This window comes from Leuciscus leuciscus (assembly GCF_965113295.1).
Source record: "Leuciscus leuciscus genome assembly, chromosome: 23".
NCBI lineage: Eukaryota > Metazoa > Chordata > Actinopteri > Cypriniformes > Leuciscidae > Leuciscus > Leuciscus leuciscus.
In genome coordinates, this window is record NC_138747.1 from 30,816,179 (window position 1) to 30,836,283 (window position 20,105).

The following is a 20,105-nucleotide window of genomic DNA, read 5'->3' on the forward strand; positions in this document are numbered from 1 at the left end:
TATGAAGCATAACCCGCCAAATTGGCTAGTGTGTTAAAATGCGTTATGGATTTTCACCTGCATTAGACAGGCTGGCGGGTGTTCATTTCAAACCCTGCTGATTTTTAGTGAACAGTCACAAGACATGCAAAACCAGTGTCATTTGTTGTCCCTGATCTCAAATCTGATGTGAATCATGCCAAGTTTGTAAATGGCAATAACATTTTATTAGGTGATCTAACCCTAGATTTGTAATTAACCTACAATAAATCTTGAACTCTAGCAGTTTCTGTCTGTATCTCTCCAGTGATTTCCTCTGGTTTGTTGTCCTCTATCACCTCGCCAGTGTGTTCATGTCCAGACGGGTTTGTGTCACATCACTGGAGATCACCCGCTAGATTCATGCATAAAGAGAGACACTACAGCTGTGTGTGAGAGAGAGAGAGAGTGTGTGCATATAGGGGTGAAGCTAAAATAGGTAGATCAAGGTTAACTGCATTTGAAAAGCCCAGGAATTTTCCTTTCCTTTTATACACTATTTGACCTGTACATTGAGTTCAGATCCTATAAAAAACCTACATAAAAACTCAAATAAAAAACTCATAAAACTTTGTATTTAGGGGTGCTGACGCTCCAACCGACAGCATGGTTGTGTGTCTGATATGGTTTTTTACAACAACAGTTTAACGAACAATACGTTAACATTGAGTAACGTTGTACATATTGCCAGTCAATTTGTGTATTTTTGATCTGCCAACAAAATAATTCCAAACAAATTCAAAGCAGGATTAACGTCTCGGGTTACGACTGTAACCCTCGTTCCCTTTCGAGGGAACTCGCGCTGCGTCGAGAATCGACACATTGGGGAACGCCTTCAGCGTGACGCGTCTGAAGCCTGTATGGAACTAGTCCAATCTTGATTGGTGTTGCGTGATTACGTCACCCGTGACGTCGCATGTGACGGTGAGCGGAAGCTATAAAAAGGACACCGGAACATAACAGCGTCAGCTTTCAATTGGTCGAAGCAAGTCGTTCTCAGGAGCGCGAAAAGTGTGGCCGAGGGACGCAGCGTCTCGTTCCCTTCTCAGGGAACGAGGGTTACAGTCGTAACCCGAGACGTTCCCTTTCGAGGGAACTCGCGCTGCGTCGAGAATCGACACATTGGGGAACGAAATGCCCACTGCGCCACACTGAGAGAATAAGCCCTGGTATGAAGCAATCTGGCATACTCAAGACGAGAGAACCCGTGAACCCGGTGTAGAGGGCAGATCCAAACTGTAGTGTTTTATAAAAGTGTGAGGGGAAGCCCAGCCTGCAGCATCAAAGACCTCTTGGAGGGAAACTCCTGCTAGCAGAGCCTTAGAGGAAGCCACTCCTCTAGTGGAGTGGGCTTTTAACGCTAGAGGTGAAGGCAAACCGTGCACCTCGTAAGCTGAAGAAATTGTTTCCACTATCCATCTGCTAATAGTTTGTTTTGAAGCAGGTGACCCCTTTTTTGGGGACCCAAAGCACACAAGTAGTTGATCCGATTTCCTCCAGCCCGAAGTCCTTTGAACATAGATTTCCAGGGCTCGGATCGGGCATAGTAAATGTAATTTAGCTTGCTCATCCGACACATGCGGTGGCGGATGAAAGGCCTGGAGAATTATAGACCGTGCCACATTTGACGGCACCTTAGGCACATAGCCAGGTCTAGGGTGGAGAATGGCCTTTACTCTGCCGGGAGCGAACTCGAGGCAGGAAGGAGCGACAGATAGAGCCTGCAGGTCCCCGACTCTTTTTAGGGACGTGATGGCGAGCAGGAACGCTACTTTAACAGACATAAATTTCTCAGTCACCTCATCCAAAGGTTCGAAGGGTGCCAGGGATAACCCCTCAAGAACTACTGCCAGGTCCCACGTGGGGACCCTGGACTGGATGACAGGCCTCATCCTCCTGACTCCACGAAGGAAACGTACTATAAGTGGGTGTCTCCCCAAAGTGCCCACCCCTAAAGGCGTGTGGAAGGCAGCTAAGGCCGCCACATAGACCTTAAGCGTGGACGGGGAGAGCCCGTCAGAGAAGCGACTCTGCAGGAACTCCAGCACTGAAGCCACCGGGCAGTTAACTGGGTCCACCTGATGTTCTCTGCACCATAAAGTGAATACATTCCATTTCAACGCATACAGTTTCCTCGTGGAGGGGGCTCTAGAGTTTAAAATGGTCTCGACAACCTCAGTTGAGAGACCGACATTCAAGAGTTGGTCCCCCTCAGGGGCCAGACCCACAGCTTCCATAGCTCTGGTCGAGGGTGGAATATTGTGCCCTGGGCCTGAGACAGAAGGTCCCTCCTGATCGGAATTTGCCACGGAGGACCTGCTAGGAGAACCATAATGTCCGAAAACCACACTCGGGCCGGCCAGTACGGGGCTACTAGGAGTAGGCTGATCCCGTACCGCCGGACTCTCTCTAGAACCCCTGGGAGCAGAGCGATCGGGGGAAATGCGTGCAGACGTAGCCTCGGCCACGTCTGCACCATGGCATCCAGTCCCAGAGGAGCTGGAAGCGTGAGGGAGTACCAGAGCGGACAGTGGGTGTTCTCTTGAGAGGCAAACAGGTCCACTTCGGCCTGACCAAACTCCCTCCATATCAACCCCACCACCTCGGGGTGGAGTCTCCATTCCCCGGGCCTCAGCCCCTGCCTCGACGGGATGTCTGCCCCCACATTGCTGTCCCCAGGGATAAACATTGCTCTGAGTGAAAGAAGTTTTCCCTGGGCCCATTGGAGAACCTGATGCGCCAGTCTGCACAGAGGGCGCGATCTCAGGCCCCCCTGTCGATTTATATATGAAACCACCGACGTATTGTCTGTTCGCACTAGAACATGATGGCCTCTGAGGTCCGGAAGGAAATGTCTGAGGGCCAGACATACTGCCATCATCTCCAAGCAATTGATGTGCCAAGAAAGATGATGGTCCTTCCAAGTACCCCTGGTGTAGCGGCCTTCCATAACCGCACCCCAGCCTGTGAGGGAAGCATCCGTGGTTAGAATCGTTCTCTGACACGGTGCCCCCAACACAGGGCCTAGGGACAGGAACCCTGGTTTCTTCCACATGACCAAAGAACGAAGGCATCTGCGCGTTACTTTGATCGTGCAAAAAGGGTTGCCCCTCGGGGAAAACCCTCTGGTCCTGAGCCACCACTGCAGGGCCCTCATGTACAGCAGGCCAAAAGGAATCACGTTGGACGCTGCTGCCATAAGGCCCAGCACCCTCTGAAAGTGTTTGACAGTGATGGCCTGGCCTAGCTTGAGACTCGTTACTGTGTTCAAGATGGTATCTACCCGAGCAGGAGACAACTGTGCCCGCATCGAGATAGAATCCCACACTACCCCCAGGAAAGTGGTCCTCTGTAGAGGAATTAAGGAACTCTTCTTGACATTGAGTCTTAAACCTAAGCACCTTAGATGGTTCAGAACAACATCTCGATGTTGAACCGCCATCTCTACCGACTGTGCCAAAATGAGCCAGTCGTCGATATAATTGAGGATGTGAATGCCTTAAAGTCTCAGAGGAGCAAGGGCCGCATCCATGCATTTCGTGAAGGTGCGAGGAGACAGTGCTAGGCCGAATGGAAGAACCCTGTACTGATACGCCTTTCCCCCGAAAGCGAAAACCGATGTGTCCCGAAATGCACGTAGCGGCGGGAAGCACACATCGATTTCCGGAGGGTTGTTGCTCGATCACGGGGGGGACCACCCTCAGAGGCCTGCGCAACGCGTCAGGGCCCCTTAGCCGAAGCCTTCCTCGCCTGAATGACAGTCCTCAGATCTGTCCTAGGTCCAGACGACTTCGGCTGAGAGTGTTGCCCTCGGCCCCAGGTCTTTTTCGGGGGGGGCACGAGAAGCAACACTCTCCTTCTGCTGCTGCAGGTGTGAGGAGCTGGCGGCTGCCTCATGGGACTGCCCCCTGGCAGCAGACCCATGAGACTTGGAACGACGGCGGGGGATGAGATGTTTCAGTGCGGCTGACTGTCGTTTCGTCTCCTGAAACCTCTCGACGACAGTGTTGACTGCGTCGCCGAAGAGGCCAGAAGACGAAATCGGGGCATCGAGGAGGAAAGCCCTGTCCTTCTCCCCGATGTCCGACAGATTCAGTGGCTACTCCGTGGCTACCAGTGCTGCCATAGAGCGGCCAATGGCGCGGGCCGTCTCTTTGGTAGCACGGAGAGACAGGTCGACCGCTCGACGCATTTCCCGAATGTCGTCGAACGCGACCTCCCCGCTGTCGTCCACCTCCTTGAGGAGGTCGGCCTGGTACGCCTGCAGAAGCCCCATAGTGTGCAGGCATGCACCAGCCCGACCTGCCGCCATATATGCTTTCCCAACAAGCGCCGAAGTGGTACGGCAGGGCTTGGAGGGAAGCGCCGGAGCTCTCAGGGACGATGCAGCATCGGGCGAGAGATGAGAAGCAAAATTCTCTTCAACCCGAGGCATCGTCCCATAGCCCTTCTCTTTCGACCCCATTATGCTAGAATATATATGCACATTGGGGCTGGAGAGTCGAGAAGAGAAGGGCTTATTCCACGATCTCGACACCTCGGTGTGGAGATCGGGAAAAAAGGGGAGATTCCGGCGCGAAGGTTGTGACCGGGCTTGCAGGAAGCGCTCATCAAGCATACTTTTTTTCGTCGCTTCCTGCTTATCTGGGGGCCATTCGATATTTAATTTACCCACAACCCGGGTCACAACCTCCAGCAGCTCCTCAAAGGCAGGGGAATGTGTTGATGGAGCTTCACATTCTCCTGCCTCGATGTTCAAACTATCTGACCCCTCAGAGCCAGACAGTTCGAACATCGGGTCCTCTTCGCGGGCGGAAGAAGCCGCTGGGCGGGCTTCCACCTCGCGAGCGGGACCGCGAGAACTGGCCGATGAATGTTGGGAAAGGGCCGAGGCCGTCTCAACCTTATCAGCCAGATCCTTTTGCGATCCCCATGAATGCAAGCGCCGCGCTGCCTCGACAGACGCGGGACCTGATCCATGGGGAGCGCGTGCCTGGCCTGATTCATCGAACAGACCGAGGCGGGAGCGGAGCGTTCTAAGGGGCATTAGATCACAGTTTGCACAGACAGCGCCCTCGAGCGCTGCCCGTGCATGCTCCACTCCAAGACAAACAACACGTGTGTGCCACCCTCGCTCAAATAACGCGGGCAAGGGGACGCACACTGTCTGAACTGCTTCTCTTTCTCCATCACTATACCTTTACCGAACAAACAACACCAAATAAGACACACAGTCACATATAACGCTTGCTGAAGAACAGAAAGCTGACGCTGTTATGTTCCGGTGTCCTTTTTATAGCTTCCGCTCACCGTCACATGCGACGTCACGGGTGACGTAATCACGCAACACCAATCAAGATTGGACTAGTTCCATACAGGCTTCAGACGCGTCACGCTGAAGGCGTTCCCCAATGTGTCGATTCTCGACGCAGCGCGAGTTCCCTCGAAAGGGAACCATTGTGCATCAGTAGTAAATATATCAGTTCCTGAGTACACAGGGCCCTATCTTACACCGGTGCAACGCAGCGCCAGGAGCGACGCAAGTGTGTTTTGCTAGTTTCAGCCCGACGCAATTTTCATTTTCACGTCCTGTGTCACGTTGTTTAAATGGCAAATGCATTTGCGCCCATTTGTGCGCCCATGGGCTGCTGGTCTGAGAACGAGGTGTGTTCTGGCGCATTGTTGGTGCGTTGCTATTTTGAGGAACAGAAATAGACTGAGCCATTGACCGACTGAAACCTGGTCTAAAGTCAATGGCACAATATTGTTATTTTTTTGTTATTTAAAGAGCGCGTTAGTAATGTGCGCCTATAGGCGGGTCCACAACGAGCTTTACAGTTGGGAAGCAGTTGCTATTATATATCGCATGTGTGTTTTTTTGTCCAAATTGAATGTTTCTTATTTAAACCAAACTTTTTTTTTATATATATATTTTTTTTTTACTTTGGACTCATCTACTAAGAAATAAATTTTTCCAATGGTCTTCTGGCTCATCCATGTGGTATTTGGCAACTGTTATACTGCAGTGTTCCTCTTGGACAGAAGTGTGTTCCTCTTCTCTGCAGAATCCCTGCTGTGCTCATCATTCTTGTTCAGTGTTTGTCTGATGGCCTCATGAATATGAATCTTATGCACTGCAAGAGAAGCCTGTAGATCCTTGTTACCCTGCGGTTTTTTGTGACCTCCTGGAATATTATATGTCGCGCTTATGGAGTGATTGTTCTGCCCGGTCACTCCTCAGTAGAGGAACAGAGGAGCCGAACTTCTTCTCTTTGTACACTATCTAGCTGATAGACATCAATCTCTTCACAAATACTTTTCCAGCCTTGTTGTGAGCATTAAGAACTTTTGATTGAGGCATGGCAGTTTCCAAAACCAGGCGTGATGAAGTCCAGATTATGATTGAGACGATCCAGATTTATGTTCTTTCTGTGAAGCAGAGCTGCTAAACTCACACCAGATTTATACCACTAAAACAATTGAAACGCCTGAATCTAATTATGTTTTAAAATGGACAGAAAATCCTGGAGCTTCACATATTTTCCCAGGAATGATGTTTATAGAGATAAATAAGAGAAAATATACTATATATTATTTTTTAACTGAATTCCTTCCATCTATTGATAGAAAGATCTGATCACAATCTAGATATGATTTATGTAGAAACTTAGGAAATTCTTAAGTACTTCTTAAATTTCTAGCATCTCTGTATTTTGTTTGTTTTTGTCCGGTGGGAATTAAAAGTGCAGATCCGTGACAGTTAAGTAGAGAGGTTTAAATCAAGGAGTTTGAGTGATTATATCAAAATATATAATTATATTATTATATTATGTCAATATCGAGCCAAATGAAAAGTATTTATTTCACCTGCAACAACATTGGGAACTTTCGTAAAGATATTTTTGGCCAATAAATTTTAAAGGCTCCAAAATTGACCATTCTTATTTTTTTATGGGAAATTGCAGTGTTTATTATAAATGATTTATCAGTGCACATTATTGTTTTAAATTCATGTTCCTGGTAATCTTGAATCAAAACTTCATCCCCTCATCTCTTCTCTTCTCTGATGAGGAGGCCGGGGCAACCTGTCACTCACATGAGATCCACCAATAGCAAACCACACCCATCCAATCAATTCCCCACAGACAAACTCAAGCCCCGCCCACATTTGTTCTTGTTCCAGAAGCCGTTTCACTCAGATATACGACACAATAGGGAAGAAAAGATAATCACAATTTCTGTTTCATGCCGACTTTAAAGACCCACTCCGATGAAAATCATGTTTTTCTAGGTGTTAACATGTTCTTGTGGCATTTTTCTTATGCTAGAGGACATATCTTGAGAAAAATAAGCTCAAAGTTGTATTTCTGAGTATTTCTGCATTCAAATGGCTGTGAATCAGTAGCAGACGCTAAAATGCCGGCTAAAATAAACTGGAGTTGTGACGTAGTAACTCCACTGGGCGGGGCCCGCCCGGTCAGGTTCAGGAGTAGAGAGAAGACGATGGCGGATCAATACCTATGTGCGGTAGCGGGTTGCAATGCTAAGAGGAGAGATATTGGTATTAGCTTTCATGCTTTACCAAAACATGTTGCTGTGAGAGATGAATAGATTACGTTCCAGGGTTCCAGACTGCGACCATTTTTTGAGAATGTGCGAGTTAAAATTTTATATGGTCGCATTTGTGCGAGTGCATGGTCATGTACTACTCAGTTAAATTCACGCATGAATTTTCCTGCATTGAACTTGTTTTAGCGCCCGCCAAAGTGAATTTTTGTCCCGCCAAAGTCTTATTTGATCGGTGAGTAATGTAGATGAACTGCTGCGCTTGTGACAGGACATGTTTATAACTGAAAGAACGAGCAGAGAGAGAGACCCGGACGCGCGCGCGCGCACTCTCTGTCTTCGGAGTCAGGCGAAAATGTAAACAAGACCTCACCGTCTCCAAACTAAGCGCTGTCTTGCTCTCTCTCCCTCGCACATATTAATCAAAATAAATCGACACGGCGGTAAAAGGTCGGTAGACCAAAGTTTCATGTGGAGCATTCGGAGATTTTTTTTTCTTTTTCTGAATTGCCGCTGGGTGTGAATTGTGCTAAATAAGTTGCCTTATCTTCTCTGAAAAGCGTTCCGGACATTCAGCTGACATAAAACAACACTTTAATTAAACGAAAAAAACTATCCAGTGATGAAATGTTTTCTGTGTTGACAGAAAGAAAGAAAGACAGAAAGAGGCTGTTGCTGCCTATGTATCTCGCTTCAGCCAACGGCTCCGCCCACAACGCAGAGGCGAATTGCTAATGAGCTACTGCCGCTCTGCTGAAGCGAAGTCCCAGAAAACGGCACAGGTTTTGTGATTTTGGCTAAAAACGGCATAATCATCATTTAAAGACCACTGAGAATGTTTAAAAATAGCTCATAAATATGATCGGAGTGGGACTTTAAGTGCATCATTATGCAAAAACAAGAGACAGTTCTCCGCATGAAAGACCCACATCTGGCAGATCAACATGCTTTTTCTTTTCTCTCAATACAGTAGGAAGAATTGTTGAATAGCATAATGAAATGAACTGAAATGTGGAGTGTGTATATGAGGACGTTAACTGCGTAAAGATGATTGACAGTTTAGTTTACAGTGACAGTTTGCACATAACTATGTAACAGAGTTGTCTCTTTAAAGGGATAGTTCACCCAAAAATGAATATTATCCCATGATTTACTCACCCATCCTAGGTGTAAATTACATTCTTCTTTCAGACGAATACAATCAGAGTTATATTCGAAAATATCCTGGCTCTTCCAAGCTTTATAATGGCAGTGAATGAATCATGGGCTAATTTTCTTTTTGGGTGAACTATCCCTTTAAGACACAATTATGATGTGGTAGCATGTCCCAAAACTCTTCTGCTACACACTCAAAAGTACTTTTTCTTCACTAAAAGAGTGCATATGTTTAGGGCATAGTGTGAATTGTGACACAGCGACACAATATTTGTCTATTCATGAAAAGTCCAAGCTTTTGAAAACTGCAAGGACATTTGAGCTGCTGTTTACCATATTTGATGTGCTTTGAGTCTGTGTGCTGTTTAAAGTTTATATGTGAATAAAAGCCTATTAAATTAAATCTGTTCATCATAAAGTTATCATGTCTCTTCAGAAGATTTGGATTAAACCGCTCGATTCATATGCATTTATTTTACAATCTTTTTATGAAGGTCAAAGTTGTGTGAACTTTCAATGGATGGAAAAAAATGATGTGAGAATATTAAAAATATTTTAATTTGCGTTCCAAAGATGTAATGGGTTAACTGTGTTTCTGTGTCAAGCTTCATTTCTACAGAAAGACTGATATTACCAATATTACTTGTATTTACAGTATAATGCTAAAATTGATGTGTGATAAGCAGGACTGTATATGAGTATATGTGAGTGGTGTAGCTGTCACCTCTGCAGTGCGGGCCCTCGTCTCCTCCATCAGAGCAGTCGGGGACGCCGTTACACAGTTTGCTCATGTGAACACACAGGTCTGAACCCAGACACTGATGTTCATTGGGAGGACACCGTGACACACGGTTATGAGGACCTGAGAGAGAGAAGATCATAAAAGCATTAAGATGATGAACAACAGCCTACAGTGCTTGCAAAATCTCCATGTAAGATGCTAGATATCATTTTGTACCATATAGCAAAGCTGTAACCATATCTTGAACATTGGTGGGACAATAAACACCCAATTCTTGTCAGGACCACTATCATCAACTACGATTGACAATTAGCACACAGTTTGGATTGGCGGTATGGTTCTGTTCTGGGCTGCGTTTCCCAAAAGCATCGTAAGCCTAAGTTGATCGTAAAAACGATCGTACGACTGATCTTAATATTACGGTCTGTTTCCCAAAAGCATCGTAGCTTAAGTAGCACTTGAAAATCTTCGTAGATCTACGAGTGCTCTGGAGTAATCGTACATCACCAAGTTCATCGTAAGAAGACAGATTTATGAGGACACCTGCAGGACAACCGGCAGATTACACCTTTAACTTTATTCAAATGCAATGTGATTATAATATAAGGTTTGATTGTACTTTATTGTTCTTTTTTTGTTGTTGGTTAAATTAATGTATAAATTAAATAATTAAAAAGGTCAGAAAACAAAACAAAAAATAGAAATAATTTAATCTAATAATTTTAATCAAAATTAAATGAATGAACAAAAAATAAATAAAAGAAATCCTTTTAATCTGTTAAAAATTACATCTTTGTTTCACTCTATCTCCTCTAAAAGGACATTAATTTCATCTTTTTGAAAGGAATCTTTTTTTATTTATTTTTTTTAGCTATTTTGTCAGTGCCTCCGCCTGTAGGTGCTTTATATAGACTTGTCTTGATTGCTAATCCACAACAGATGACAATTATTAGGTTAAACGTTCCATATAAGGTTATGTTTCAGCACTTCACGAATGGACAGCGACTCTTAAGTAGCACGTAGAGCGCATTCTCGCGCGTTCATGTTAAGTGCATTTTTGGGAAACGCTCGTGGAATTGCTGCGAGCGTTCGTAACCTTGCACGTAGAAAGCGCTCTTAAGAGCTAAGATACATCGTTATCGGGAAACCCGGCCCTGGCCGAGAACTCCCTGCGCATCTGTGCAGCCTAGCATGGATAAGAGCAGCAATAACCCACCTTAGGGTAAACAGAACAGAACCAACATGAATGTATTGCAGATATCATTCATTCATTTTAATGTACAACATAATTAGAGAATTTTAGTCTGATTCAGGGGGAATCAGAATACCAAATCCTGACTGACGAGAGGAACTGGGGATGGAGGAGGGTAATTTGCTCCTGAGAAACGTGTTAGCTGCTGATAATACTGAAGGAGCTTATATATGTTTACAGTGATAGGTGTCGTATTCCTATAGGTAGACGTGAATCAGCTGAGAGTCACTGATGCGAGTTGACTAACGTGACCTGCCAGAACTGACGCTACGCTTGATTTACTGCTTATTAATAGTTAGTTGCAGGGCATTAGGCAGTTGTTAAGTTTAGGTATTGGGTGATTAAGGGATGTAGAATATGGTCATGCAGAATAAGGCATTAATATGTGCTTTTTAAGTACTAATAAACAGCCAATATCCTAGAAATAGAATTGGAACCCTAAACTAAAGTGTTACCAAACTTTTTAATTAATGGATTAAAAAGGATTTATGGAAATACAAATAAATAAGAAAGGTAAAAGAAGGGTTAGGTCTAACTGTAGTGGTCAAGTGATTACATTTAAACTATTTGCAAATAGTTTTTTTTAATTTATTTTTTTAAATACAGTTATGAATTCCATGAATCATGTAAATGACTTTTGTTCAAAAATAATAATAATTTGTACATGTTTTCTGTTCAAAATGGCAACATTTGATAACGTTGAGTAGCTTGCATCACTGGATATTTGTCATGTTTTGAGTCTGTTTGTTCGTGTTTGGAGTTTGCCTTCATGTCTTGTTTTCTGTTTTAGTTTCATGGTCAGTTTTCTGACTTGTTCATTATTTCTGTCATCCTCTGTTTGTTTCCTAGGTTACTGACTGATTCGAGTATTCTGTTCACATGTGTCTCGTTAATTATCCCCTTTGTCTGCTGTGAATAGTAGATTGAGTTAGTTAGTTTGAGGTAGTTCTTTGTTCCGGTATTAGTTGTTGTGTAGTGCTTTCTCCTATGAATTCCTGTATTTCAGTCGGTGAATTAAAAATAAACTTTCTTTGGATTTTGATTCCTGCAAGTGCAACAACACAGCGTGACAGTATTATTATCGGTCGTTTAACATTCCTATCGTAAACCGGTTGTTTATATAATAAATAATAATCTACTTGCACAACCTTACACACATATTCCGCATATTGCCTTGGAATCCGCACTGGTCGTCTGTGAACAGAAAACTGTCCCTCCCAATGTTTATGGTGGTTACGGCCCTTGAGCAAGAATTCTCGTTCATAGTGTAAGCAACATATTTCGAAAGAATACTGCAGTTTACTGTGGCGACACATGGCATCTGTTATTTTTAAAACGGTGGTACATGGAAAATGACTTTTTTTCACCTCATGTAAAATATGCATCATTCTGTGGTAATTTTGTTTCTTGCTTTCATCCACAATTGGTTAAATATTGCAGTTTATGGTTTTATTATGGCTGTGTCCATGAGTGTGCAGTCATGTGTTTGTCTTTGAGTCACTGGATGAGCTGTGTTTGTGTGTCTGAGCTCTCATCCGCTCTGGACTGGACAGAAACACTGGGCGTGGAGTGAAAAAAGACCGAGAGTCTCCAGATTATTGAGCAGAAATGAGCGAACGTGTTTTTGCAGAAAGGTTACGCAACACAGTTTGAAACAATAAATGAGCCCTGAACGTCTAGTTTACTGATGAGATCATCAATACAGTGCCAGCACAAACACACATCAGCGGCGCTGCGTTAATTCCCTGCTTTATTACGCTATGACACAGGGTTTCTATCGAGGTGTGTATGTTTTTTCTGCTTGTCATACCCCAGTTTCAGTCAGCTATATTGATAGGTTGGCATCTTGAAAGTTGCTCTGTTTGTTTGAGCACTTCAACATGTCAACTTCTGAATCAACCAATGGGTTTTAGGGCTGAATAATTAACTATTTGGGAAGCATTTGGGAATGTCGTTAGTGACGTTTGACTAGACTTTTAGTTTTTACCATAATTAGGTTTTTAGTGATGAGAACAAACTCCTAACCTATTAAACTTAACGGGTGTTAACAACATGGATCTCAAATCATTTGGTTTGTTGAGGACAATTATACCGGTTTTTTTGTGACCAGACATATGATATTCACCTGCCAGAGTGTAAAATGGGTAGAATTACAAGCAACTGCTGAGAAACCCCTAGCAACACCTTAGCAACCACCCATAGCGTTTGAGGCAGAAGAGAATATGGAGGTCAGCTAGTCTACACAGAACTGTAAACACCTCAATGCGAGGAGTTATCATGACAGAAAGTGCATTTACTCAACAGAAACCATCAAGAGACTGTTTATAGAGGGTTCATATGAAGGAAAACTGAAGTCTTCATGCTCTTATGAAATAATGAGCATAAATTGAGATACCGTAGGTAGGGAAAAGTGATGTCCGGAGGAGATATTCAATTAAAGTTCAATTAAAGCACAAAATATTGGGAAAATATTGATTTTTTTAAAAAAACATTTATCTGACAAAATTATTTGGGGAAAAAAGGCAAACTACAGCTACAGGTCACTATGCTATTTACTATGCAAAAAAAAAAAAAAAAAAAAAAAAAAAAAAAACACATATAAAAAAAAAAACTACATTGAATACAACATAATTAGTTCTTAATATTTCAATGGTTCTCTCTTGTTTTTGCATGTATTTATCATTTCTTTGTATGACCAAAAATGATGTTGGCACAGTTTGGCATGTTTCAATGCATTATTATGACAAATATAAGCACAACTATTGTTGATAATATTTGAATAAAGGGTGAAGATATCAATTTATGAGGACATCACTTATGACCACTACTGCACTGTACATGTAGACCATATACTGAAACTACTGTAAACTGTGAAAGCGACCTGTCCTGAAACTGTTGTGCTTATGACATCATAACCTTTTTGCCAATGAATTTCCCAGACTTTTCCAAATGTTTGAGATTAGTAGATAAGTAGGAAAGTAGATTAGTAGAAAATATACATTTTACATCTCTCTCTCTCTCTCACACAAACACAAACAATGCAATATTTAGCAATGAAAACCTTTAGATCAGAGCATAACTTTTTTTGTTTTTTTTTGTTTAGTAGTTTATTTTGAACATGTAAATAAAAAAAATATATATATACATGCATACATATATAAAATTTAAATTTAAATAACAGCTAAATAAAGTCATGTACTTTCTCAGCACAATCTTCCAAAATTATTGTAAGTAATTCAAATTAGAAATTCCCATGTTCAAAAAGGAGTAGGAAGAAGTTCGTAACAAACTTTTCAGGTCCTACCCCCTTTCTCTATTTTTATCCTTTAGTTAAATACAAAACAATTTGATGCTTCTCTTATACATACATCTTTACATACACCGTATATCTACCTACCTACTATTTACATAAACCCATGCATTCACATAGATACAGATGCATACACACACATTCCCATTTCTTTTCTTCTTTCTTTTCCATCTATCTTCTTCATTTCCATCTATCTATAGCAAATCAAATAATAACACCTCCATACAAGACTTAATAGTCTAGAATAATTAATAATAATAACTAGAATAAGTTTTTTAAAGATTTTGTTCATTTCCATGATCTCTCAGGCCTGGAAAGCAAAAATGTAAAATGTCCTGGTATTTCCAGGATGTCTATGGGAACGGTATCAGCAAACTGACCAGATGAACGGCAGTATCGTGTGCAGCAATGGAAAAATTATTAGTATCTGTATTCTGATAAATCGGATGTGAGCGATACATAAAAAGCCCATTTTAAGTGTCATTCTGTTCCCCTGGTATAATTCATAAAACTATTACATAATAAGTAAAAAATTATTCAAACAACAATACTAAATGGTAAACAAAAGGAAAAAGTTATTTAGTCCAGATTCAGAACCTGTGTTTGGGACGAGTGCTACAAGTCCTCTACTCTACGCCAAATCAACCACTTTTCAATCCCCCATTATTCATAATTTAATTTATACATGTAACATTCAGCTCACTCATTCACTACTGCATTATTTAAGATGATTATCTTATATAAGATTACTATATATACTTCAGCAAAAACAGTCAGAGAGCAAGTGGAAATGGTTCACACAAAAAAAAAGTAATTTAGAGCAAGAAACTTTTAACAATATTACTAAATGTTTTGAAGAAACTCCAGCATTAGAAATCAAACGTCTCTGGCACTGTTTCTGTCCCGGGTGAACCGTAAGTGTGCCGGATCGTGGACACCTCGCACAGGCGTGTGCTGAGACCATAAGCCTATTGTAATATCATGATCACATGTGGCGCTCCAGAGGATCTGGAGGTGGAAACGCCCGTCGAGGGGAAACGCTCGCTCAAAAAACCCTCCGCCACACGGAAAACTCTGGAATAAGAGCATCACATGGGGAACGTGACCTGAGACCCTGTGACGAGACCACATGCCACTCGCACAAATGAGCCGAACTGTGAGATTCTGAGATATAAAGACAGAATGTGGAAAGCTGGTGCAGTTTTCACATGCTGAATATCTATAACTTTATTTCTCTTATTTATAGATAACAGATGCTTGAAGTTCCATATGAGGAAAATTCAATCCAGGTTAAACAATTTAGAGCAAGGGTCAACTATTCAGTGAAGGCGTATTTTAACTGAACGGATGTATTGTGTTCTAATAACAGGATATTTGTCTTAAATATTAGGTCGTTTGTAGAAAAGAAAAAATAACAACTGCATCTATATTATAATGTTATATCATTTAATTTCTGTTACTTCAGGCCAAAACAAAGGTTTGGTATTTTTATATTTCAAACAAAGTATGCTTTATGTTGTGGTAAATTACCACAAAACTTAATGTGTGTGTTTATACAGAAATTGGCTTTCAAACATAAATCTACCCAGATAGATATTCACAGTGACAACTAGCCAGGTCTTCCCTAAGTTACAATGCTACTGAAATGTGCAGATTTGACTTCATCACTGAATATATTTTTCAAACAAAATCTTTTTGAAAGCTTTTTCTTGCAGGTGATCATAATCAGTCAAAACTGTCAGGACTATTCTCAGTCCGAAGACCATTAACATTCAATGCAAGCAATTATGTCTGTATCACATACAGCTGCATCTGCTGATAATTATACCAATAATAAAGGAAAATTTCAACAACAACACAAACAAATTAGAAAAAGATAAGAAATCAGGGCTGAAAGCAACACTAAAGCTTTAATTTTCAAAAACAAAACCCATTATATCAGCCATGCAGCCGCAGCGTCAAATCAAGAACCAATTTCACTGCAATGGTTCCAAGTGATAATCTCTTCTTTATATCATCAAATCAAAAGGCATCAGCTTTAAATAATGTACATCTGAAAAATAGTTAGACTGCAAAAACGTTTCTGCAGTTTCTCTGTACGACTTCTGATCAGATTTAGGCTTGTTTCTATTCTGCACTCTGTGGTTGACCCGAACCCAGCACCGGTCAGCCATGTCATAAATCTCTGACTGTCATCAGCAGGCCAAGTGGAAACAAACCAAACTGCAGTCAGACATACAATACAGCGGCTGTGTTCAGAACACTCCCAGCTTACCGCCCAATATCCAATGTGTACGGTCTAATACCTTTTTATTTAAAAGTGAAAAAGCGGAAATTACTCTGTTTTTAATTCAGTGTTGGCATTATTATATTTAAAATATATATATATTTTGCATTTCTGTGCACAGTGTCTAAACATCTGGCAGTCCGAATAATGGATCAACAAACATATTATAAAAATTACAATTTCACAGAGCCAAGAGTATTTCAATGTAATAGTGGTATATAGAACGTACTCGGTTACCTAACGTAACCTCGGTTCTCTCTAGAAGAGGGAACGAGTATTGCGTAAGTTGCTTACGCTACGGGTAAAGTCATCTTTTCTCGAGATCTGAAGCCAAAAAATTATCCTTAATTTTGTATTTATTGTCAACGCAGTGCGGCAGCCAGCAGACCATAGCAGGCTGTATCAGCGTGCTCATTGGCTGTCCTGCGGCAACTGCAGCAGCCTACCGGTGAGCCCTGCGTGACGTCACGCCCAATGAGGCCAGAATGGGTGCGGCTTAGCGGATATTAGGAAGGGCTCAACAGGCTGAACTCCGGGTTTCATTGACTGAAGCGAATAAGCTCGTGGCGCGAGCACGGCAGGTTACGCAATACTCGTTCCCTCTTCTAGAGAGAACCGAGGTTACGTTAGGTAACCGAGTACGTTCTCTTACGAGAGGTTCTCTCGTATTGCGTAAGTTGCTTACGCTACGGGAACCCCTTGTCAACGTTGTGCGTGCTGAGCATCCACTGCATGAGTCCCGGGGAAGCCCAGGGAACACAACATGCGGGAACAGGTGGCCAGCAACACGGGCCAGCACATGTAATAAGCACTTCATAGGAATACAGAGCGACTCTGCCGGTCTATGTATAAACATGTGGAGAAGGCGGCCAGCAGCGCGGGCCAGCACAAGTACATAAGCACATCATAGGGAAAAGATAGAGCGGCTCCGCCGGTCTATGTATAGAGAGTGTCACCCTCTTGTGCAGCTGTAAGGAGAATAGGCGGCCAGCAACGCGGGCCAGCGCAAGGGCACAAGCATATGACTAGGAAATACAGAGCGGCTCCGCCGGTCTATATATAGAGAGTCTCATCCCTAGTGCAGCTCAACCAGAAGAGCTAGTAGTGCGTGAAGTAGCCTGTACATGACAACTGGGCAGAACATACACATCACTTAGACTGATAAAAGTCTAGCCTGCAAGGCGGGAACTTCCAGGTTATAAAACCTCATGAATGTAGAGGGGGAGGCCCAGCCTGCCGCCATACAAATGTCGTGGATAGAAATCCCGCTGGACCAAGCCCACGATGAACCCATGCCTCTCGTGGAATGGGCTCTGATGCCCATAGGGCACTGCAGGTGTTTTGACGCATAAGCTGCTGCGATAGCGTCCACTATCCATCTGGATAGGCTATGTTTCGAGGCGGCGAGACCCTAAGTGCGCCCGCCAAACGAAACAAAGAGCTGCTCAGAACGCCTGAAGGCGGCGGAGCGCGTGATGTAAACTCTCAGCGCCCTGACGGGGCATAGGAGGTTATCACTGTCCTCGCTATCGGATGCTGGCAGAGCCGATAGGGAAATGATCTGCGCCCTAAAGGGAGTGCCAATCGCCTTGGGGACGTAACCGTGTCTCGGTTTGAGGATGACCTTAGAGTCATTTGGCCCGAACTCGAGACATGCGGGGCTAACAGATAGCGTGTGTAGATCCCCCACAAGTTTTACTGAAGACAGAGCTATCAGAAAAACGGTCTTGAGCGAGAGGTATTTCAGAACGACGGATTCTAACGGTTCAAAGGCAAACGCTTTCAGGGCCTCTAGGACCAAAGAAAGATCCCAAATAGGAACCGAGGGGGGCCGCGGGGGGTTCATCCTCCTGGCTCCTCTAAGGAAGTGGATGATGAGCTTGTTCCTTCCTATCGCACGGCTGCGCGTCGACTCTGCGAACGCTGCAATAGCCGCAACAAACACTTTGAGCGTGGAAGGGGACCTGCCCTCGTCCAACAGCTCTTGAAGGAAGGAAAGCACCCACGAAACCCCACACGTGCGTGGATCCAGGCTCTTTGTAGCGCACCATTTGGAGAACACTGACCAGTAGACGCATAGAGTCTTCTCGTAGAAGGAGCTCTAGACTGCGTGATCGTGTTCACGACCCCTTCTGGCAAAGCAACGGGTATCCGTTGATTATCCACGCATGCAGAGACTGGATGGGGATGGGGATGCCAGATTGATCCACCGGCTTGGGAGAGAAGGTCTTTCCTCACCGGGATCGGCCATGGGGCTACGTGCGACAGCCTCACCAGTTCTGGGAACCAGGTTTGGTTCTCCCATCGCGGGGCTATGAGGAGCACTGAGTGGCGTGTTTCCCTGATCTTCTTGATTACCTGTGGTAGCAGAGAGATCGGAGGGAAAGCATACAGCGGGCAGCTGGGCCAGGTTTGGGCCAGCGCGTCCTCACTCTTCGAGTGGAATCTCGGGCAATGAGCGTTGTCTTTTGACGCAAAAAGGTCGACTTCCATTCTTCCGAAAAAGCGCCACAGTGACTGGATTGTCTGAGGGTGCAGAGACCATTCTCCCGGGGGAATGTTGTCTCTGGACAGTCTGTCTGGGCCGACATTCATGTGGCCCAGTACGTGCGCGGCTCTCAGCAAGCGCAACAAGTGATGATCCCACACGGGAAGCGTTCTGTCAGTTTGCAGAGATTCCTAGATCTGACACCGCCCTGGTGGTTCACGTAGGACACCACGGACATGTTGTCCGAACGGACTAGAACATGGTGGCCCCGTATGTGTGGGAGGAAACGTTTGAGCGCGTTCTCGACCGCTATCATCTCCAAACAGTTTATATGGAGGCATTTCTCCAGGTCTGACCACAGGCCAAAGACCGGTCTGCCCTCGAAAAGAGCGCCCCAACCTAAGTTGGAGGCGTCCGTCGAGATAACTTTTCGGTGCGAGATGGCTCCCATTGTCACTCCCCGCTGGTACCAGTCGGCCGCTAACCAGGGTCTCACTGCTGAAACGCAGCTCTGAGTCACTCTGATTCATATGCCGCCGGACGCCCAGGCTCGGTGAGGCACTCGAGCGTTCAACCAGCGTTGTAGCGGGCGCATACGCAGTAGACCCAGCTGAAGTACTGCTGCAGCTGATGCCATACAGCCCAGCATCCTCTGAAATGCTTTAGAGGTACGGCGCTGCCCATCTGGAAAGACGCGGCCAGGCGTTGAACACGGTGCGCGCGCTGTGTCGACAGCCGGGCCGTCATTGCCACAGAGTCTAGTTCTAAACCCAGAAAAGAGGCTGACTGACTGGGCAGTAATGAGCTCTTGGTCCAGTTGACCGTGAGACCCAGACTTTCCAGATGGCTGAGAAGCACTGTCCTGTGAGATATAAGTTCCATCTCTGACTGCGCTAAAATCAGCCAGTTGTCCAAATAGCTCAAAATCCGCATACCCTGACTTCTCAGGGGAGCGAGAGCCGCGTCCATGCACTTCGTGAATGTACGGAGTGCTAAAGACAGGCCGAACGGGAGGACGGTGTACTGATATACCTGACCGTCGAGGGCGAATCTCAAGAATGGCCTGTGACGGGGTATAATCTGGATCTGAAAGTATGCGTCTTTCAGATCGCGAAAAATAAACCAGTCCCTCGGGCGAATTTGCGCGAGGATTTGTCTGGTCGTGAGCATTTTGAACGGTCGCCTCATGAGAGCTTTGATCAAATCAAATATCTCAGATCTAAGATCGGTCTGAGAGCTCCGTCCCTCTTGGGCACGAGGAAGTAACGGCTGTAAAAGCCTGACTCG

General features: G+C 44.2%; 1 protein-coding gene across 1 annotated transcript in view; it reads right to left on the reverse strand.

Annotated features, from left to right (window-relative positions):
- lrp1aa (low density lipoprotein receptor-related protein 1Aa) overlaps window positions 1–20,105 on the reverse strand; it is a 223,070-nt gene that overhangs the window by 168,145 nt on the left and 34,820 nt on the right. Inside the window, exon 3 of the mRNA XM_082156602.1 lies at window positions 9,464–9,601. Within this exon, the coding sequence (XP_082012728.1) occupies window positions 9,464–9,601 (138 nt within the window). The remainder of the gene's footprint in view (window positions 1–9,463; window positions 9,602–20,105) is intronic.